Source organism: Podarcis gaigeae, assembly GCF_964106915.1.
Source record: "Podarcis gaigeae genome assembly, chromosome: 4".
NCBI classification, from domain to species: Eukaryota; Metazoa; Chordata; class Lepidosauria; order Squamata; family Lacertidae; genus Podarcis; species Podarcis gaigeae.
In genome coordinates this window covers 30,361,512-30,383,660 of record NC_139677.1, presented here as the reverse complement: position 1 = coordinate 30,383,660, position 22,149 = coordinate 30,361,512, and the positions used below count along the sequence as shown (strand labels likewise).

At 42.9% G+C, this 22,149-nt stretch overlaps 1 protein-coding gene across 1 annotated transcript in view; it reads left to right on the top strand.

Moving 5' to 3' along the window:
- The window catches only part of GCC2 (GRIP and coiled-coil domain containing 2), a 31,278-nt gene that overhangs the window by 6,000 nt on the left and 3,129 nt on the right, over nucleotides 1-22,149 (top strand). The window contains exons 5-22 of the mRNA XM_083735425.1: nucleotides 34-138; nucleotides 2,515-4,971; nucleotides 6,160-6,220; nucleotides 7,004-7,104; nucleotides 8,660-8,758; nucleotides 10,200-10,319; nucleotides 11,557-11,721; nucleotides 11,809-11,913; nucleotides 12,628-12,790; nucleotides 13,317-13,417; nucleotides 13,537-13,614; nucleotides 14,654-14,791; nucleotides 16,429-16,544; nucleotides 17,145-17,321; nucleotides 17,564-17,781; nucleotides 18,714-18,908; nucleotides 19,309-19,448; nucleotides 21,342-21,543. Of these exons, the coding sequence (XP_083591551.1) occupies nucleotides 34-138; nucleotides 2,515-4,971; nucleotides 6,160-6,220; nucleotides 7,004-7,104; nucleotides 8,660-8,758; nucleotides 10,200-10,319; nucleotides 11,557-11,721; nucleotides 11,809-11,913; nucleotides 12,628-12,790; nucleotides 13,317-13,417; nucleotides 13,537-13,614; nucleotides 14,654-14,791; nucleotides 16,429-16,544; nucleotides 17,145-17,321; nucleotides 17,564-17,781; nucleotides 18,714-18,908; nucleotides 19,309-19,448; nucleotides 21,342-21,543 (4,741 nt within the window). The remainder of the gene's footprint in view (nucleotides 1-33; nucleotides 139-2,514; nucleotides 4,972-6,159; nucleotides 6,221-7,003; nucleotides 7,105-8,659; nucleotides 8,759-10,199; nucleotides 10,320-11,556; nucleotides 11,722-11,808; nucleotides 11,914-12,627; nucleotides 12,791-13,316; nucleotides 13,418-13,536; nucleotides 13,615-14,653; nucleotides 14,792-16,428; nucleotides 16,545-17,144; nucleotides 17,322-17,563; nucleotides 17,782-18,713; nucleotides 18,909-19,308; nucleotides 19,449-21,341; nucleotides 21,544-22,149) is intronic.

Genomic DNA, 22,149 nt, shown 5'->3' with positions numbered 1-22,149 from the left:
TCTTCCTTCATGCTCTGTCCCTCTTAAAATTAGGCCCTCACAGAGAGGCTGGATGTTGTTCTTCTGGAGAAAGCTGAAATCCAGCAGCAGTGTCTAGCTCTGAAAAAAGAAAACGCGAAAAGGCAACAAGAAGCAGAGGTACTCCCTAATTCTAGCTTATTTAATATATTTCTGTCAAAGAGAGCCTTTCCTGTCTTTTAATTCCTTTTGTTTCTATTCCTAGTTCACAAGTGCCATGCACTGCCCCTTTCCTTGATCCTAAAACAGGGAGGCACAGCAGATACGGGTGTATTCTCTGGGGAAGAGATATTCAATAGGCTGGGGGTATCTAATGTGGTACCATCCAGATGTTGCAAGACTAAAACACCCATCAGCCCCAGCCATCACAACCAGTGGCCAGGGATGATAAAGTTGGAGTCCAGCAGCAACTGGAGAGCATCACATTATCTATCTGTGGGCCAATGGTTCTGTTGCAGTAAGGCTTACTAATCTCTCAACCTTTTATTGGAAATTGCTTTAAACATCTTTTCTTTTTTAACCAGAGCTCTTGCCAGTACATGTGAGGTGGCACAAGTGTTATTCCCAGCAGATGGAGTATTAAGATACTGCCAAAACATTAAACAATTGAAACACTTCTCATTTATCTGGCCTCTCAAGTTTCCCATTTTAGAAATCTCTCAGAAGTATATCTTGCCACCAAGAACAAAATATGGTTTAAATTCTTTTTGCCTGTAAAATGTGTTCTGCTTTTTCTGGTATGTATGTCAGTTAAGAGATGACAACTGCCATTAGATATAAGGCACACAGTTACTTACCATATTTTTCGCCCTATAGGACGCACCGGCCCATAGGACGCACCTAGTTTTCAGGGGGGGAAATCAAGGAAAAAAATATCATTTCCCCCCCGCAGCTCTGGGAGCAGCGGACAGGCTGCACGCAGCCTGTGCGCTACTCCAAGACCTTCTTCCTGCTTTTGTGGGAGGTGGCGGAATTCCCCCACCTCCCGCAAAAGCCCACAGGAGCCGCGCGTGACTCCTGCGGGCTTTTCGACCAGGAGGGAGAAGGGACTGAAACGGCCAGTCAGTCCCTTCTCCCTCCTTGGGGAAAAGCCGCCAAGAGCGGCACGCTCTTTAAAGGCTGCGCAGCTCCTACGGGCTTTTCTAGGAGGTGGGGGAATTCCCCACCTCCTAGAAAAGCCAGCAGAAGCTACACAGACGCTTTAAAGAGCGCAGGGCTTTTGCCTGCTTTTGCGGGAGGTGGGGGAATTCCCCCATCTCCCGCAAAAGCCCACAGGAGGGAGAAGGGACGGACTCCGCCAGTCTGTCCCTTCTCCCTCCTTGGGGAAAAGCCCCCAAGAGCTGCACGCTCTTTAAAGGCTGCACGGCTCTTGCCGGCTTTTCTGCGAGGTGGGAGAATTCCCCCACCTCCTAGAAAAGCCAGCAAAGCCTCGCAGCCCCTTTAAAGAGCGCCCGGCTTTTGCCTGCTTTTGCGGGAGGTGGGGGAATTCCCCCATCTCCCGCAAAAGCCCACAGGAGGGAGAAGGGACGGACTCCGCCCGTCCGTCCCTTCTCCCTCCTTGGGGAAAAGCCTGCTTTCTACCACCGCCAGCCTCCAAGCTGGGTTGGAGAGTAGCAGGAAGGCTTCGCACCCCTTCCCACTGCCCCCCATCCTCTGGGGCTGGCGATGGGTGAAGCGCTGCTTTCCCCACCGCCAGCCTCCAAGCCGGGCTGGAGAGTAGCAGGAAGGCTTCGCGCGCCTTCCCACTGCCCCCCATCCTCTGGGGCTGGCGATGGGGGAAGCGCTGCTTTCCCCACCGCCAGCCTCCAAGCCGGGTTGGAGAGTAGCAGGAAGGCTTCGCGCGCCTTCCCACTGCCCCCCATCCTCTGGGGCTGGCGATGGGGGAAGCGCTGCTTTCCCCACCGCCAGCTTCAAAGAGCAGACTCTCCTGGCTTCAGCAGAAGCAACGCGAAGCCTCTGGAGCGCAGGCTTCGGAGGCTTCGCGTTGCTATCGCTGAAGCCAAGGAGCCTGCATTCGCCCCATAAGACGCACACACATTTCCCCTTCATTTTTGGAGTTGGAAAAGTGCGTCTTATAGGGCGAAAAATACGGTAAGTTGGAAGCTGCATGCTCAGTTTTGTGAATGGAATGGAGAGCAATAAAGTAGATTAAATATATATATTATTTAAGCAGACTGAGTAAATCTTGTGCAACCTTTGAAATCCTATTTTGTAATAGGTCAGATTTGTATTTTGCTTTTAATTGAGGAAATGTGTTTTCAGCTTGGATGAGAAGGCAGATGTTGATGAAGTAACGCCAGTTGTGCAGATCTCCTATACATGTTTTTGTGTCTGTCTTTATTCTTAGATTCTTCCCTCTGTCAGATGGGGTTGGGGAATGAGGATGGGTATTGGGTGGGTTTTGGTTTGATTTTGATATTTTAAGTGCTGTAAATTGGGCATACACTTACAAAATGATTAAGATATGCATATATGCTCTGAATATTTTATCATTAGGCTGCTCTCGCTAAGGAAGGAGAATTGCAGAAGAAGTTTGCACAGTTGAACACTGACCACCTGAAAGAAATCGAAGGTCTTAAGAATGAAACCATAGCAACACAGTCCAAATATGATGAAACTATTGCCACCTTGCAAAAGGAACTGCTTGCAGAACGGAGCAAACAAGAGCAGCTCACAGAACAGCTTAATTGCCAGAGTAATATCCACGAAGAAATTAAAAGGCTACAGGAAGAGGTCCATCAGACTAAGGCTGCCTATGAGGAACAAATACTGAATCTGAAGAAACAGTTGGAAGCTTCCATTGAGAGTAAGAAGGAAGAAACTGCCAAACTGCAAGATGTCATTGAAAGTAATTCTCAGTGTTACCAAAGGGAGATGGATAGATTAGATGAAGAACTAGGCAAACAGAGGACTGCTCACCAAAAGGAGGTGTCTGAGTTGACATGTCAGCTTGAAACCGCTGTCAAGGCATGTGAAGAGGAGCAAAATAAGGCAGATCAGCTAAAGCAGAACTTGATAGAGCAATACAGGGTAAAAGAGAAGGACATGCAGGGTGAATTGCGTGCTTGTAAGGAGAAATATGAGCGTGAACTGGAATACATAAGGCAAACTCTAACGAAAGATGTAGACAGCCTAGAAACTGGAAATGTACAGTTGGAAACGGAAATGGCAGAAAAGACCAGACATTTAGAAAATGCTTTAAAAGAACTGGAATCTCAACACAGTATATTACAAGATGAGTTAACCTACATGAACAATGTTAAGATGAAACTGGAAGTGGAAATCCAGCATGCACAGGATGAATTCTTCCACGAAAAAGAAGATTTGGAGTTCAAAATTAACGAACTGCAGCTTGCCAAAGAGGATCACTGTGGCGTAGTTGAAAAACTAAAATCGGAGTTGAAGGCAGTAACAGAACAACACGAGAAGACTGTAAAAGAAAATAGCCTGGAAATTGAAGAACTGTTAGAAAAGCATAGAAGGGAAATTTGTGAGCTTAAACAATCAGTATCATTAAGTTTAGAGAGAGAAAATCAGTCATTGGCTCTTGAGATAGTGGATCTTAAAGAACAATGTCAGAAACACCTACAGGAGAAAGAAGATGCAATTGCTAGTTACGAGAGCTTGCGTGAAACGATGGAAAGCTTTCAAACTGAATTGGGGGAATCAGCTGGGAAGATAAGCAGAGAATTTGCATCCATGAAACAGCAGCAAGCTTCAGATGTTGATGAACTACAGAAAAAGCTTAGAGCTGCTTTCAGTGAAAAGGATGTTCTCCTTGAGAGTGTAAATCAGCTCCGGGAACATACAGAACAACTTTCCTCCAAACTTGAGGAGCTGGAAGAGCTAAGGCATAAAATAGGGACTCTCCAGGAAGAGAATGAGAAACTTGTTGCTTCTCTTCATCAAAGAGAGGCTGCAGTGAAAGAACTGGAAGAGAAGGAGAGTGAGCTTTCATCACAGAATGATAGCATCCTTGACAAACTGAAATGCTCTGCTGAGACGATAGAAAGCCTCCAGGGGAAATGCAAAGAGGAGAAGGCAGCGGCTGAGGAACATCAGCAACGGGTTGAGGCTCTTAGCCTATGCAACAGTGAATTGGAGCAACAGGTAGAGGAGTTGATGGCGAAACTGAAAGTGGAAAAAGAAGAGAACCAACTGAAGCTGGGGGAATTGGAACAGCAGATTGAAGCTCTTCGGCAAGATAAAGTGCACCTCTCATCTGAAGTAGCGAGTCTACATGACGAAAATAACAAGCTCAAGGAAGACAGGGACCAAGCAGGGAAAGAGCTGGAAAGCATTGCATCTGAAAAGCGGGGCTGGATTGTGTCTCAAGAGAAAGCAGATAATTTAGAAACGAAATTGCAAACAGTCTGTGAAGAGAAAGACCATTTGACTAAGGTACTTGAGGAAGAAAAGGCTTTCAGATCTCTTGTCATGAGTCAGCTCTGTAGCCTCCTTGAGCAGATGGGCTCCAGAAACCCAGAAGAAAATGAAGGAGAAGATGTACCCAGTCTGCTGCAAGCTGCGAATGAATTATTTGCAAAAATGAAGCAAGAGATACAAAGTCTGAACTCACAAAAGGATGAAAACGTGCTTCTACGGGAGGAAATGCAGAGGCTGCAGGAAGAAAATGCAGCACGTTGCCTGGAACTCAGATCTCTTTTGGACGATTATGAAAATGAAAAACTCCTGTTAAGAGAAGAGTTGGAAGGGGCTGTTTCTGAAAAAGAAGCCCTGCAGCTAGATATCCAGGAGCTGAAACACGCCAGTGAAAAACTCAGGAATGAGAACCAAGATATTTTAGTTAGTATGGAAGATCTATCTGAAAAGCATGCACTCTGTGAAAGCAAAATAAAAGATCAAGAAGAGGAGCGAAAAAAATTAAGCTTAATCCTTGAGCAAAAAGAAACGGAAGTGAGAAACGTGCAGGCTGAGCTTTCTTTGCTAAAGGTTAGGGTTTTATTATTGAATTGCTCCCATTTATCCCCCCAAGCCTCTTTAGAACAGAATTTGGGGAAGTAGTGGGAATTGTGAAATTCTTTGGTTACAATCTTTTGCTCTTACATGCGAAAGAAATGCCACGAAACTTGAACTCTTCATATCTCTTGTGAGGTTGGTGAGGATGATTTCATACTTGGTGTGATAGACTTGTCTACTGCCTGCATAACAGTGTTGTGGTACATGCAGTAAACACAACTCTTGCGTGAAAGCATGCTTCCTCCTTCCATCCCCAGATATAAGCATTTATAGGTGTGGAACCTGGGTTATGGGTTGGATTTGTGTTCTGAAGATTAATTACCCCTGAGTTCACAATAACTCTTGAAAGCCATTCTTTTAGAGTGGCTGCTAATTTGGTCTTGTTTGAGTGCCACTAAATGCATTTTAAGATTGTGTTAAGTAGTCAGGGGTGAAAATTCTATGTTCTTTATTGACCCCCCCCCAAAAAAATTCTGGAAAATGAAAGTGAGCTAGGGTCTTCAAGACTTCTAGTATTCTTCATTTTGAGACATTTTAGAGGTGATAAAGCAATGAAGCTAGACGGTTGTTGCAAGTGAATAATGCTTCAGGGATGCTCTGTCATTGCCTTATCAAGAAGAAACTTGTTGCCCAAAGAGTTCTGCTCATAGGGCAGTCAAGAAATATTAATAAGTAAATAAATAAAATAGCTGGTCTGAGGAGGAAAAGGATCAGGGAGAAACCAATGGTGCCATTTTTAATTAGAAAAGACATGTATTGCTGGATCTTAAAAAGTGATATCATTCTTACTGGAGCCTTTCCTAGTTTTATCTGCTTGTCTTTATTCTATAGAGAAAAATAGCAGATGTAACTAGGAACTCCTGTTAACACTTGGGAGTCCAGTGTTACACCAAGCAAAGCAGAATGAAGGAATCAGCCTCAACAGCTTCCATTGTGATGTCACAGTGAGACCACAGGTCACTTGGCTTTGTCTCTGGGAACCCCACCACCAAGCAGCAGCAGACATCTGTGTCGCTGCTCTGCTGTTTGGAGAGAAAATTGCATCAATGAGTGCTGCTCAGAGGGCATTTCCGGGACAAGCTCTGTCTCTCTTACTTTAGATGAGTTACATTCAGTGATAGGATCAAGCTATCCATCTAATTTATTGTGTTTGCAATGCAGGCTTCTGTCGAGGAGTCTTCTGCTAAGGATGACCAGCAGTTATCAGAAGCAGAAAAAATGGGTATATATATATATATATATATATTTAACCAGGTTTGCTGCTGTGTAAATAATTATTGAGTATTTAATGTTTGTTTCCATCTCGTCTCACAAATCTGCAACCTAAGTAAGTTGCATCTTCTGGAGATACTTTGCTCTGATAAAGACAAAATAGGGTGTTCAGTCTGTGAGTCCTCGATTTCCAGGCTGCTTTCGAATCCTGAAATGTATGGCTTCGATTTTTAAAAAGAAAAGAAAACATATGAACAATGTTTGGGTTAATTTGTATGAGGTGGTGTGTAAATAGATCTTGCTATGGGTTGTGACAGAGCAAGAGGACTTGTCGATCAGAAGGTCGGTGGTTCAAATCCCCATGACGGGGTGAGCTCCCGTTGCTTGGTCCCTGCTCCTGCCAGCCTAGCAGTTCAAAAGCATGTCAAAGTGCAAGTAGATAAATAGGTACCGCTCTGGCGGGAAGGTAAACGGCGTTTCCGTGTGCTGCTCTGGTTCGCCAGAAGCGGCTTAGTCATGCTGGCCCCATGACCCGGAAGCTGTACGCTGCCTCCCTCAGCAAATAAAGCGAGATGAACGCCGTAACCCCAGAGTCGGCCACGACTGGACCTAATGGTCAGGGGTCCCTTTACCTTTACCTTTACGGGATGTGACCATTTTTATTGTGATTTATAAGCATTTCTTAATTGCTTAATGAATATAATGAAGCTGATACTTATTAATGAATTAGTTCTTATTTCAGAAAGAAGTTTTTGTCTTCACATTTTAAAATAGGTTTTGTTTGTTCATTCAGTGAATTTGGAAAGACAACTGAAAGAGAAAGAAGAAAAAGGAAATAAAATTAAAGCTGTTGCCGTGAAATTAAGGAAAGAACTGGAATGCAGCAGGAAAGAGGTAACTGGAATCAAGTTCCATATGTTTTGTACCAATTCCTCGTGAGATGTTTGGTAATGTGTTTCTGGGGCCACACAGGTCTTTTTTGGCCTGCTTTTAAGTTGTTCCGAGTAGGATGGTTCCAAAGTTTTCTCATTTGTGATTGTTAATGGGCTGGTGGCATTTTGGTAGACTCCATTCTCATCTAACCTCAGTCTTTAGTTTCAGTTTTGACAAAATGTCTGCCTACTTTAGTAGGAATGGATGCATATGAGCCGGAGAAGATGGAAATTATAAAGCTCAGGACAGGTAGATTCAGCGTTGACCTGAGAGGTTCTGGTCTTTGACAAATGGTTGTTTCATACATCTCATTTTTTCCTGCATAGCAATACTGTACTTACATGGGGAAAAGGGGCAAGGACACAATTCTACATGTGGAGTTGCCATGTCTTTTACAGTGAATACACATGTTTGGAAGTCAATACAACCCACACATTTGGAATTTATTGTCTGTTCAGTTCTTCCTTGAAAGACAAGCTGCAAGGAAGGTTGGATTTGCTGTTCATCATTCTCTTTATAGCATGAATGACTAACCCATGCACTGTATCTTGTCTGCCAAGCCACAGGAAGTGACCTGATTTGAGTCCCCACTGCTTTATCTCCTGGTCTGAGAGGGTTATATCTCCTGAGATCTATTCAGGATATAAACTACTCTGTCTGATCTCTAAAGAGCAGTGAGTATACCTTTAAGAGTGAAAGGCAGCATTTCCCCCCTCACTGAGTTAAAAAAAGTAGAGTTTCCAGCCACCCCAGCAAAGGGTTAGGAATGCTGGAAGTGCCGATTCTGTATACGCGTGTGTGAAATAGTGTATCTATGATTAAGGAGACGAATGCTCAGTGGCTGCCACTCTGATGTTTGTACAGTGGTACCCCGGGTTAAGAATTTAATTCATTCTGGAGGTTCGTTCTTAACTTGAAACTGTTCTTCACCTGAAGCACCAATTTAGCTAATGGGACCTCCTGCTACCGCTGCGCCGCCGCACAATTTCTGTTCTATCCTGCAGCAAAGTTCTTAACCCGAGGTACTATTTCTGGGTTAGCGGAGTCTGTAACCTGAAGCGTCTGTAACCCGAGGTACCACTGTATGTGGTAAATGTCCATGTGTGGTGAGCGTATGTTTGTGTATTCATGCAGCAGCCATGCTCATGGCTGCCATATTGCTCTCAGGGGCTTGGCTGACTGAGGGTCAATATAGTCCTCATGCTGAATAGGGTTGGTCAGTGCTTCTCTGTAACAAAGAGCTTCAAATCTACAGTACATGGAACTCGGTAGCTTGCTAATGAGGACTGGGATTTGGTGTCTGCTGAGCTCAGGGAGTGGGTCGCTCTTGGGTCCTGGCTTCACTGCACACTGTGAAAATCTGCTCCAAAGGAAACCAGGTAGGAGGTAGCGTGGGAAGTTTCAGGGGAGGTGAGAGTTAGTGAAATCCCCCCCTTTTTTTTCATTCACAGAAGGTTGTCTTCGGGTCCAATCACTGGTAGAAGTAACAAGGGTTCGTATCTTTCTTTGCACCTAGGCACAGTCACTTAGAGAAGAGGTGAAGTTATTGCAGTCAGAGAGACAGCAGCTATCAACGTCAATGGGAGACATCATTCAGACAGCAGAGAGCTATAAGGTAAAGGACAAGTACTTTATCTTCATCACTTCCTGCTGTGCTTGAAGCGCTTAGGGCTTCTCTGAGTTTGTGCCCACATTGTTCCCAAGCACCTGCATTTCAGCTGCCAGGGAGTTATAAGTAGGGGCTGTGTTTGCAGTGGACACCACTGTGCTCAAAAACCCTCTGCTTACTGCTTTGTTAGTGTTTCCCTCTTAGATCATTTATTTATTTTTACATTTTTGTTTTAATTGCACAAAACTCACAGAAAGATCCTGTAGAACCTATTGTTGCTGTTTATAAGCAGGGCAGTTGAAAAATGGTCAGGATTTGTATCCCAAACTCCATTCTATCTAACAGAATGGAAAAAGCAGAGGCAAGGACTCAGTTATAGATCTGCCTACCCATTGCATGGTAACCCTAGTTTCTGAGTGTGAATTGACTCAGCTGTTAGTCCTTTTGTGCTTTGTTTTACCAACAACATTTTGATCTTTTCGAAAAAAGGTTTTAGAATATAAGTATGCATCTACTTCCATCTCTTGGATGTTAACCTATTACATCGAATACATAATTCCTTCTCAAATTTTGTTCAGATGATCTTGTTTGACTCACAAGGTCCATGTGTTTTTGCTCAATAGGACCAACTCCCAAAATTTCATACACCATTTTCAAAATGAATGGAGTTTTTACTTTGGTTCCCCCATTTGGCATATGTAAGGCACAGTAATGACAGTGTATTACACAGTAGATTCTCTTTATTTGAGAGAGTTGAGTCATTAAAGTACATTACTAAATAAACGCCTGGGTCAGACAGTATATTCAGTTGCAGGATATTAAGTATTACTGTCATTTTCCTCTAAAATCTTTTTATCTTCTGAAGAAACCACTAACAGTGATAAGAATCAGCCCTCTCTACCCCTGGCTTCCCACAAAGATCTGTCATCACCTTTATACATTTTAGCCAGTCTAATAGTACAGCGGCATCTAACATTTTAATAGTTTTCTAGTAAGTCGGCTGAAATGGCATATATTTGAATCTTTGACCAGGTATATATTCTTTTAAAAACTTAAGAAGCAATTATTTCACTTTGCCTGTTTTTTAAAGCAGTACGATTCCATGTTAAAACACAACTTCCCAGATATTTTCAGCAAGGATGCTGAAGATTGGCTGCTTGTTGGGCCAGCCCAAGTTCATGACATGGAGATAAACATAATGTGAACTTTTAATGCCTTCATCTAGCATGCCATTTTGCTTTGCGGTATATAACAGTATAGTTGCAGTTGGATGCACCAGTGCAGATCTTTCAGACAGGTATCCAGGAAGTAAAATCTAGGTTTATTTCCATGTTAAGAAGTAGCTCTGTTTCCTGGTGCTACCCTGACAAAGAATGTGGCTGCTTATGCATATAGAGCGTTGTAGGCTCGTAAATAAAGGCTTAATAGAATGTGTATGTGCTCCAAGAATCTTTTAACAGAGTTTGACAAGCAAGCAGAGCAGCTGGACATTGAAAAAGAGCGAGTTCGTAAATTTGAACACCAAATAGATGACCTGACGAGACAACTGGAAAACTCTACTCAGCAGGTGCTGGTTATATAAAATCTACACGAATGGAATTTGTTCTTATGGGGGGGGAGCAAAAGTGGGAATTAATGGGAGGAGATTGGGGAGTGAGCACACTTGAAACTAGAAAATGAATTTTGCTTTTGCAGGTATTGAGCCTCTGTGTGTGATCTTGGGCACTTCACTTGTTTTCTAGTTGAGCACTGTTTTATTTCCAAGAGTGGCCAGCCACATGACTCTGAGAAACCTACTGCAGGTCTTGAGGGTAACAGCATCCCCACTCGCCCCCCTGCCCACACCATTTTTATTTCACAGCAGTGCTGCCTTGAATGGAGGCTTTATTTCACTATCAGAGCTGATTGCCAGCAATTCAAAAGACCAAATTTTTTTGAAATACAAAGGTAGAAAAAGTCTATAACGAAATCTGGCTCTTTATTTTCACAGAGGAACATAAAGGTTTAATCTTGAGTTTCATTAAAAAAAATATTGTTTAGATAGTTTTTAGTGCCTCTGAAGGTGGCACGGATTTATTTTTTAAAGTGGAAACAATACGTTTTGTTAGAGACAGGTGATTCTCCGTCCCATCCCAATGTATTCTTAAATAATGCAGTTCTTTAAGGATATTATGCAGATAAGAAATGAGCCAACTTAGATATCTTTGTCCTTCAGGGGGAACTATGAGAAAGTTGCTCTGATCATTAATATCTGTTCCAGCTGACGGAGATTTTATATCATGCAGGGTTGTCTGCAGTAGTTTTCTTGTGCTGTATCAATATCACTAGGGACCATTTGCAGAAAGGAACCAGTTAAATCATACATTTGCTTAGAATCAGGCATATTTAAGCTCTCCTGAGATCGATGTATCCAGGACTCAGGCCATTAAAGTAACAAAAGTGGGTTAAAAGCAATTAATATTTTTCAATATGTTTATGTTAGGGTTTTGTGGGTTTTTTGGTAGGAATTCCAGAGCAGTTCAATGTAGAAAATACCAGAATGGTGTATGCCGTAATACTGTAAAGCATATACAAAATAAAATACAGAAAAACAGTATCATATATTTAGTGGCATACAATTCACACTACGGGGAAAACCTGTGTGAATTGAAGGCTTTTAAGCAAGTTATTTTAAGCCTCACACGGGGGGGGGGGGGGAGTCTGGCTTTTGAAAATGGTATCTGGGTGAAATCTCCAGTGTTTTAAGTGGTGTAGCTGAATATTTCCCATCCTGACGCTGCTAATGCTGCTGCTATCCTTTTTAGCAAGACCAGTGGCGTTCTGCTAATGAAGACCTCTTGACTCGTATTCAGACTTTGCAAACTAACACTAAGCTGCTAGAAACACAGCTACTGGAAACTCAGAGGGCCAAAGCAAAAGTCGATAAAGAACTCGAAGCTGAAAAGCTTCTAAAAGAACAAAAGATAAAGGTGAGTGACGTGTTAGGAGAGCAGAAAATAAAACAGAATAAGATAGCTATTTCTGAATGAGTAGCCCTTGCGCTATTTTCTTTGCAGGACCACACTAATGCTGTAAAAGAAGTTGAAGAACTTCAAACACAACTTCAGAAAGAAAAGAAGCATCTTCAGAAAATTCTAGAAGAGCTGGAGTTGGCAAAGAAGGTAGCCTGGTAGTTTATATCTACCTCTCTCTTTTTTCCCTGTCTTACATATTTACCATCTTTCCACTCAGAAGGTAGAATCCAGAAAAGAGCATGCAGAACTACAGAATAGGACTTTGCTGGGTTTTCCCCCCTCCCCCAAGTCTCTTCTAAAGGCCAAGAGACCTTCTGATTCAGCATGGGGACTCCAAGCCAATTCACGAGTATGTTGGTGATTCATATATAACAGGGATATCCAACCAGTCGATCGCGATTGACAGGTAGATCGCCACACGATCTTGGTCGATCGCAGACAAGTAATGTCCTCGCCTCCGTCTCCCGGCGCTAGTTTCCTGCGTTGGTGCCATAGCATTTGTGAACGTTTTGAAATGTGGAATGCTAAAGCAAACTTATCTGTAGCGCTTCGTGAAAAAAGCTGAACAACTCTGGTCACATACACCCCAAAAAAAGTTCAATAACTTTGGCTAACCCCGCTCCCCCAAAAGCTCAACAGTAGGTAGATCACTGCCATTTATATTATACTGGGAGTAGATTGCAGTCTCTTTGGAGTTGGACGTGCCTGATATATAGAATCTTGTTTTTTATTTGGGTATTCCACGGCATTTTAAATGGGGCTAAAGAATAAATGCTTGGCAGGAATGTTAGGTCTACGGGACCAGCCAAAGCAGCGGTAGAAGTTAAAACTTGCAGGTGCCGTGTGTTTGTAAACCTACAGGATGCGCATAAGAGTACAATGATGGACATGGAAATGGCTGATTATGAGCGTTGTGTAAAAGAACTTAATCAAAAGATTACTGACAAAAGCAGCAGAATTGAAGACCTTGAGCAAGAGATTAAAATTCAGAAGCAGAAGCAAGAGACTCTGCAGGAAGAAATCAGTGAGTAGCGCACTCAACTCCTACATGTGTCTAAATAAGTTTTTGTAGATGCTTCAGTACAGTAAGAGGGTTTTTTAAAGGTATGCCTCAGAATAGCAGAGAAGCTACATCCTCCAAACAGAGGTCAATAACTTTGCAAGAAAATTATTTTGTTAGGATTAACCAAGTGCCATAGTATTTACAAATCAGTGGCAGTATATGCCGCTTCAAAAATGTTTAAAGTTCAGTAGGTTGGAAAAGCCAAGACCCCTTAGAAATATTTTTTTCACGTTGATGATAAATCTTTATAGCTGTTCATTCACTCTATTTCTTCTAAAAGGATGTCTAGATTTTTAGTTGGGTTTACAGCATTTCTTATCTGAAAATAGTATTTTAAAGTGAAAATTGCAACATTCTGGTATAGTTTTAATTCTAGTAAAAAGTTTAAATCAAGGAGCAAGAAGGAAACTTCATTTCTTCTTTCCATTGAAAGTTCTGCTGCTTGCTTTCTGAATAAATTACCTTCAACGTTTGCTTTGTTCACTAGAATCATTCCAGAATACTGTACAAGAGTATGAGGGGAAAAACACAAAGATCAAACAGCTGCTGGTGAAAACGAAAAAGGAATTGGCTGACTCAAAGCAAGCAGTAAGTCCCTATGTTTTCTAATAATTTGTTCTCTCTTCTGACAAAGTAATAATGATGCTGCTTCATTTCACTCTTCCGCAGCATAGTGCTAAATTATTCAAGATGCTCTTGTTTTGCAGGGAAATGAACTTCTGAGGCTTCAAGCATCTTTAAAAGGGGAGTTGGAAGCAAGTCAGCAGCAAGTCGAAGTTTATAAGGCAAGCTCTCCCCCCCCCCAAAAAAAAGTAGTGAGATGCAGTCTTGCACCTCCCCAGAGTGGTAGCTAAAGCTGTATGTTAAAAACCATAACTGCAATCAGTTGCTATCATACATGCTATCTCCTTGAAATACTACATTTTTCAAGAAGACATTCTGCTGTTACGTATTTACAAATAAGTTGCATTGAAATCAATAAAACCTTACTAAGTAAGGATGCACTCTTAGATTCAGTTTCCAGAATAAGCACCACTGAGTTTGGTGGTGTTACTTTGGAGTAAAGGTAAAGGGACCCCTGACCGTTAGGTCCAGTTGCGGACAACTCTGGGGTTGCGGCACTCATTTTGCTTTATTGGCCGAGGGAGCCGGCGTACAGCTTCTGGGTCATGTGGCCAGCATGACTAAGCCACTTCTGGCGAACCGGAGCAGCGCACGGAAACGCCATTTACCTTCCTGCCAGAGTGGTACCTATTTATCTACTTGCACTTTAATGTGCTTTTGAACTGCTAGGTTGGCAGGAACAGGGACCGAACAACGGGAGCTCACCCTGTCGTGGGGATTCAAACCGCCGACCTTCTGATCGGCACACCCTAGGTTCTGTGGTTTAGACCACAGCGCCACCCGCTTCCCTTTACTTTGGAGTAGTTGAGTACATAGTGCTATTACATGTTTTTTTATCTGGATGTCATTGTAGTTGTTTTCTGTACCCAGTCCCTCTCCAATGCCCAGGATAGATTTCAAGTCTGAGAATAAAGAAACTGGGCACAATCCAATCAAAACCGAGCCTTTTTAAGTCCTATTGATTACAGTGAAGAGAGTTAGGCGTGTGCGGACAACTCCTATTGAAAGCAGTGTGGGGCCCCAAAATGCTTGATGGGATTGTTCCAAATATATTCCTTTTAATAAAATTAAAAGCAGCTTGTAAATTGGATTGTCAAGCTGCATTTTGATATTCCTTATTACTGTCCAATCCAAAATGAGAAAACACCATTGTCAACTGCTAAATTCAAATCTTTTGGATCTGTGAATGTCCTTTTACAGATTCAGTTGGCCGATATAACCTCAGAAAAACACAGGATACAGGAACACCTGCGGACTTCACTAGAGCAACACCAGAGGGTGCAGAGTACTTATCAGCAGAAATTAGCAGCTCTTCAAGAAGAATGTAGTACAGCAAAGGTATTTTCTTGCGGGGGAGGGATTCCAGTTCCTAAGGAATGGCTGCTCTATGAAAACGTCCAGTAAGCATCTTAACAGTTGCTTAGAGGTTGGGAGATGCTGCCTGACATTCAGTACTTTCGGAAAATGAATTATTCAGTTGCCTAGCTTTGTGTGCCTCTCAGATCTCCAAGGGGCTTGTGAAGAGCAAATGTTTTTATTAAAGTCAGTCTTAGTACTAAAGACCAAATGCTCACCATGGCATGCAACAGTTCTTTTAGGAGAATTAATTCGTCATCTTTCCCTATGAGCAAAACTGTTTGGTATCTTATTTTATTTCGGTTCTGCCGTATATCCATGACTGGTAGACTTTCCCAGTGTTGCTATTTCATAGATGCAAATGCAGGATAAAAGAGAAAAGTCTGACTGATTGCAAGGAGGTTACAGTTAGAGATGCTAAGCACCACAGTATGTATATAGATATTATTTTAGGCTTTGCAATATACAGGTTAAATTAATCTGATTGTATACAGTGGTGCCCCGCAAGACGAACGCCTCGCAAGACGAAAAACCCGCTAGACGAAAGGGTTTTTCTGTTTTGGAGGCACTTTGCAAAACGAATTTCCCTATGGGGTTGCTTCACAAGACGAAAAAATCTTGCCCCCGGCGGGGTTTTTTTTTTGTTTTTTTCGCCCTTTTCCTAAGCCGCTAAGCCGCTTATCAGCTGTTCTGCTGATAAGCCGCTTAACAGCTGATCGCTGGAAGCCGCTTGACAGCTCTAGCACTAATCCGCTAAGTTGTCAATGGGCTTGCTTCGCAAGACGAAAAAACCGCTAGACGAAGAGAATCGCGGAACGGATTAATTTCGTCTAGCGAGGCACCACTGTAGAAGGTAATTCTGCTGCATTTAGAACACTTGAACTGGCGTAAATTGGGATTTGTACTTTGTAACAGATGGAGTGGAGTGGAAAAAGCTGTATTTCCCATAAGGATATTTTGGGGAGCAGGAAGGGGAATCAAGTTACAAAGCATTTTCAATCAGTTGCAAAGAACGTTTGTACTGCTTGAAGCTCCCTCCCCTTTGTGTTTACTGCACAAAGATAAATGATTGCTGTTTTTGCTTTCTGGGCAGTGCTTTTTGCATGCTCTTCAGCAGACTTCCAAACTGAACGTAGAATTATCTATCTTCTTGGTTGCTTTTACAAAGCAGAATGACTCAGAATCCGTGACAGCTATAACTAGGCGTGTGATTGATGTGTGTGTAGGAGGGGACTGGCTTGTGATGGCAGAATGTGTCATGGAACAGAAGCGTGGCTTGTGAGGTTTCTGCCCCTGGCTTGACTTGTAATTGTTATTGGTTGTCGTTGGTTACACTTGGATTATAAAATACCAGTGTACTTGGTCATGCATTAAATGTGTGTGTTGAAGCTACAAATGATGTGCCTTTGAAACAAAGGTGTTTTGTTTTTTTACTGTCATCATTTAAGAACAGATTACCCTGTGAAGCTCAAGGGAGGGGTGTAATATTTCTCTAATTTAAAAAAGAAGTGTGGGAATGGGTGTGTATCTCCACATGTGCATCACAAGTAACTCTTTAGGTTTTGTTCCTTAGGCAAATTGAAATAACCTTCTGCCCCCCCCCCCATATGTCATTGCAGGCAGAATACTCCGCTGTAACCTCTGAATTTGAAAGCTACAAAGTCCGCGTTCATAATGTTTTAAAACAGAAGAATAAGTCTTCTCACTCTGAAGCGGATGTGACCAAGCAGGAAAGGTAAGTGTTGCATGGTTGGAAGGTTTTGGTGGATGATGGTTTAAATCAAAATTCCGTTCTCAGGGTGTTTGTTAATATTAGGGCTCAAAGTTTCTCAGTTCACAGATTGCCTCAGTGGTATTTGCAAAGTAGATCTAGAATCTTACTTAGTCCCAAGTGGAAATAGAGACGAAAAAGGTTCATAGTACACTTAATATTTGTCTGATTCAGATGTAACACTAAAACATACCTCTATTTAACTTCCCTCTCCTCTGATGCAGTCATTGTGATCCTGCTTGTATTTCTCCAGTCCATTTAGCATGCAGCAGCCATACGATGTGGCAAACTTCCACGCTCTTGTTTGTGGAGTTCCGCTTATTCCAAAGTACAAAAGTTTGATTTGCTTTGGATGTGTATGATGAAATTCAGATCCATTCATCACTTCTTTCAGCCTTACATTCTTCAGTTCTGTTACGGATTTGGAACCATGTAGATGCAGTCATAGAAGACTAACAAAGCACAGAAGAATTCCATTTTTTTGTGATTTAGGAAGGTACACTTGAAGGTTCAGGAAAAGGTACATGCTTGTGGTGTTTAGTAGTGTGTTTTTCTTTTCTTTAGAGAACACATGGAAAATATAATAGACCAACTGAAGATCAAATTGCAAGACACTCAGCATAACTTACAAATGAATATAACCGAGCTTCAGTCACTGCAGTCTGAACACGACACTCTGCTGGAAAGGCACAATAAAATTCTTCAAGAGACTGTGGCCAAGGAAGCAGAGCTCCGAGAAAAGTACGTTAATACACCTTGTAAATTCCATTGTGCTGATGACTGGTGTTTCATCTTTGAATTTTGTGCCCAAGCGGACCTTTGGAGCTAAAAGCCTCCATGCCTTCGGTGTTCCTATGGTGGGAAGATGTTTCAATAAATCTCTATTTTTCTGTTCCCCACCCCCTCCCTAAGTTGAGACATCATTAACAGTTCCTTGTTTAACTAACATGGACATTCTTTGGCTGGGTGGAAATACTTTCCAGGCTCTGCACAATCCAGTCTGAAAACATGGTGATGAAGTCGGAGCACGCGCAGATTGTCAGCCAGCTGACAGCCCAGAATGAAGCTCTTCGCAACAGTTTCCGCGATCAAGTCCGGCACCTGCAAGAAGAGCACAGGAAGACTGTGGAGACCTTACAGCAGCAGCTGTCCAAAGTAGAAGCCCAGCTTTTTCAACTCAAAAGCGAGCCAAACACCAAAAGTAAGTTATCTGATACTCACTGAAGGAATAATGCTGAGCTGAGCTCACCTAGCAACTGTTTCTGTGCTTGTCGAATAAACTCCACTTAGGACTCTATTCCCCAGCTTCATTTAAGGTGAACTGCCAATTCTGTCACTGATTCGAATCTCCTATTACATAATGTCCTGTGGTAGGACTAGTTTTCCTATTAGGCAGAATGGTAGCAGAGGGGTTTTTTGGGGGGGTGCACCTCTGCGGAGCCAAGCGGTTTTACTCTTAATACTATTGGGGCGGACTTTGGTATTACGGCACCCTGAGCCAGTCCAAAATTTGCCCCTCCCCCAGGTCTCCTGCTGTGCGGAGGTGTGAGGGCGCCCACCTCCTTCCTATAGCTGAGCAAGTGCTTGCCGGAGCTTCCCTAAAACCACCTCTGTTACTGGTTTTATAACCAGGTGGTTAGGGATTAGATCATGGGTAGGCAAACTAAGGCCCAGGGGCCGGATCCAGCCCAGTCGCCTTCTCAATCCGGCCCGCGGGCGGTCCGAGAATCAGCGTGTTTTTACATGAGTAGAATGTGTCCTTTTATTTAAAATGCATCTCTGGGTGATTTGTGGGGCCCGCCTGCTGTTTTTACATGAGTAGAATGTGTGCTTTTATTTAAGATGCATCTCTGGGTTCTTTGTGGGGCATAGGAATTCGTTCTCCCCAGATAGATAGATAGATAGATAGATAGATAGATAGATAGATAGATAGATAGATAGATAGATAGTCCGGCCCCACACAAGGTCTGAAGGACAGTGGACTGGCCCCTGCTGAAAATGTTGTACAGCAGTATGTCGTTTGGTACTTTAAAAAAATATAGGCTGTTAACAATGTTTAGGTAATTCCCTTCCAGATGTTTTGCTTTGTTTTGTTTTGTCTCGGAATTGCTTTATAATGGCTTATTTTTCCAGGTTCTGCTACGTCCAACCTACCAGCAAAGAACTTGCGAGAGCGGAGGAGCACTGACCTTCCTCTTCTCGATGTGCACACTATAACCAGGGAGGAGGGCGAAGGAATGGAAACCACTGACACAGAGTCTGTATCTTCTGCCAGTACTTACATGCCGTCGTTGGAACAGCTTCTTAATACCCCTGATGCAAAATTTGGTAAGGAAGGCTTGGTCATGCATTGATGCGGTTCATATTTTAAAGTTCTGTTTTTGGCACAATGCAGAACTTGGCACAAGTTGTACAACTTCTTTATTGTTGCATTGAGGTCTATCATACTTTCTTCATGTTTAGCCCTCATCATGAGCCATGATGATGCGCATATGGCCTAGAGAATGTCAAATTCAGCCTAGAGATGCACATTCTTCAAAGCCTGTGTATTGTGACAGGATCCCAGGGCAGCAGGTTTACGGAAAACATACGCGCATGTTCTTCACCAGTTGCCATGCACATAACCTGCTAAACCTGCATTCCCCTTAATATATACACACCTTGCAGCCGTAAGAAATAGTAGAAACATCAATCACATTTGAAACTGACTTATTGTGAACCATTTTAGAAGCTCCACACTGGGAAGCTGAACTCACCAAAGAAGAGTTGGTGCAGAAGCTGAACACCATGTCGAAGAGCGCGGATCACTTAAATGGACTGCTGCGCGAATCGGAAGCTACCAACGTAATCCTCATGGAACAAATAAAGGTTAGCAGGCATACCCTTCCCAAGCTCTGGTGAACTGCATGGTGCATCAGTTTTTGTTTGCAAAGTCTAAAAATCCTTTTGTGGTTATGTGAAGTCAGTGCTATTTTCGCTCCCACAACTTGCCAGCTTCTCCCCATCAGCTCACAGAAATACTGTCTTCCCCACCTTTGTGATCGTGAAGACTAACAAATCCTCACAGAATGGAATCTCCTATTAAGGTTTTGGTTCTTCCCTAGGAAAAGGAGTCAGGCAGTGTCAGGAAATGTGAATGAATGTGGGCTAATAGAGTGTTAAAAAGGCAGAATATGAAGTAATAGGGAAGCCTCGCCTGAGGTCTAGGAAAATCAGGAACTGGAAATTAGCTGAATAGATTTTTGACGGCTAAGAATGTCAGTTGCCTGTCAGTGAGAATACAATGAAATGTGAAGCAATTGGGACGAGGCGAGGAGACTCCATCACTGTCACCAGAGGAAAGCATTTTTACACAGTCAGTTTCCTGGTGCACAGTCCCATAAGTGATTAGAAAGAGTCGGAAATGAGGCGAGCTTGAGTCAAGCTCCGCTTGCAAGCAGAAGCTTGAGAGCTTCAGTGACTGCTATTGACTCAGTGGTGAGAAGTGTGAAAGACCAAAGAGGACCTTGTGGTCTCGCATGGGGATGCATCACTGCATGGGAAGAAGTTAATCTGAAATAGGCTGTTCGCATTATTGCCACTGCTAGACAGCTAGACTGGTGACAGGGAGTGGCCGCTGAGACTATATAACACCTGAAAGACCTACATTGGCTCTCAGTACGTTTCTGAGCACAATTCAAAATGTTGGTGCTGACCTTTAAAGCCCTAAACAGTCTTGGTCCTGTATACCTGAAGGAGCGTCTCCATCCCTGTTGTTCAGCCCAAACACTGAGGTCCAGCGCCGAGGGTCCCCTCCCTCCCTGCGGTGGTTCTGTCCCTGCAAGAAGTGAGGTTACAGGAAATCCAGGCAGAGGGCCTTCTCAGCGGCACCAACCCTGTGGAACGCCCTCCCATCAGATGTCAAGGAAATAAACAACTATCTGACTTTTTGAAGTATAGGGAAGTTTTTAATGTTTGATGTTTTATCGTGTTTTTAATATTCTGTTGGGAGCCGCCCAAATCCAGCCAGATGGGCAGAGTATAAATAATATGTTGTTGTTATATTATATAGACAAACATGCAGGGGTTGTTCACTCAATCACTTTGCATGACCCAATCAGTTTGTTTTTATTGCGTTGGTTAGTTGCTTTTCTTAAGAATGTAACTCAAAGCGATTTTCAGTGAACCAATTATAAACGGCGATAAAAACCTAAGAGTGCAACAGTTCAAATAAAATACTAGAAAGCACTGGTAATAAAAAGGCAGGTCTGCAAATCCCACCCAGCTAAGAGGCCACAGTATCCTTCAGTTCAAAGTCTAAAGGTGCAGGGTGGGGGAAGAGAAATCTTTGCTTCATGCGTAAAACTAAACAAGGATGGTGTCAGGTGTATCTCCTTGGGGAGAGCATTCCACTTGTGTTACCACCCTCCAAACCTGCTGTGGAGGGTGCACCGAAAGAAGGGCCTCAGATGATGATCGCAAGGCTCAGGGTGGTTCATAAGGTAAGGAAAGTTTATCCTTCCCTTCATTCACTGGTGTATCTGCGTATCATGTTGAAGCAATTTAGCAGTGTGAACTGGCACAAGTTCTGTTCTGTTCAATGTATCACGGCATGCGTTCATGCCAAGTTCAGTCTGCCCGGGAACTTGGACCTGTGCAAAAGTGTGCATACCTTTTCCTCGTGCCATTTGTCTTAACATTTGTCACGACGGTGCCCTGTTGGGCTTCTTCGCGTCCGCGTGTGGTTATCTTAAGAGATCTTTCTTTGATTTTCACCTCCAGCTTCTCAAAAGTGAAATAAGGCGATTGGAAAGGAACCAAGAACGAGAGAAATCTGTTGCTAATCTGGAGTATCTGAAGAATGTTCTGCTCCAGTTTATATTCCTAAAATCGGGCAGTGAAAGAGAGAGGCTTCTGCCAGTCATTGACACCATGCTGCAGTTGAGTCCAGAAGAAAAAGGAAGGCTAGTTGCGATAGCTCAAGGTACATGAAGCTTTTATTTTCATTTTGCTACTGGTGTTATCAGAGAAAGGGAAGTGGGACAGATGCTGTTGGTGGTGAGCTTTGCAGCAAGATAGAAATTGAGAGAAATCTGGCTCTCTTCCCATCTGCAAGGGCATGCATAGAGTCAGAACTGCAAGGACAGAGTGGCTTTCTACAGTTTAAACTCCCAACATCTAAGAAACAAGTTACCAGTGACAATTTTAATGTAAACTATAACATGTAACTATAAAATCTATGAGTCATTTTTCTTCCCAGAGCAGGGTGTTTTTGGGGGGAGGGGGGTGCATGTTCAGCAATGTGCTGAACACGACTTTTGATCTGAAAATAATGCTAACATGGCTATACTATACATGGCTGAGTTGGTAGAACATGAGACTTTTAATCTCAGGGTTGTGGGGTTGATTCCTGCATTCCCTTCCAACTCTACAATTCTGTGATTCTGCAGCTATGATTCTGTCATTCCTAGATCCTGCAAGAAAGTATTCCATGGCCGATTCTTGCTTAACTATACTTTTTGTACGGGTAGTGTCAGGGAACTGACATCAGAGCGAGAAGCGGAGGCAGGGCTCCCGAGCGATGCCGGAG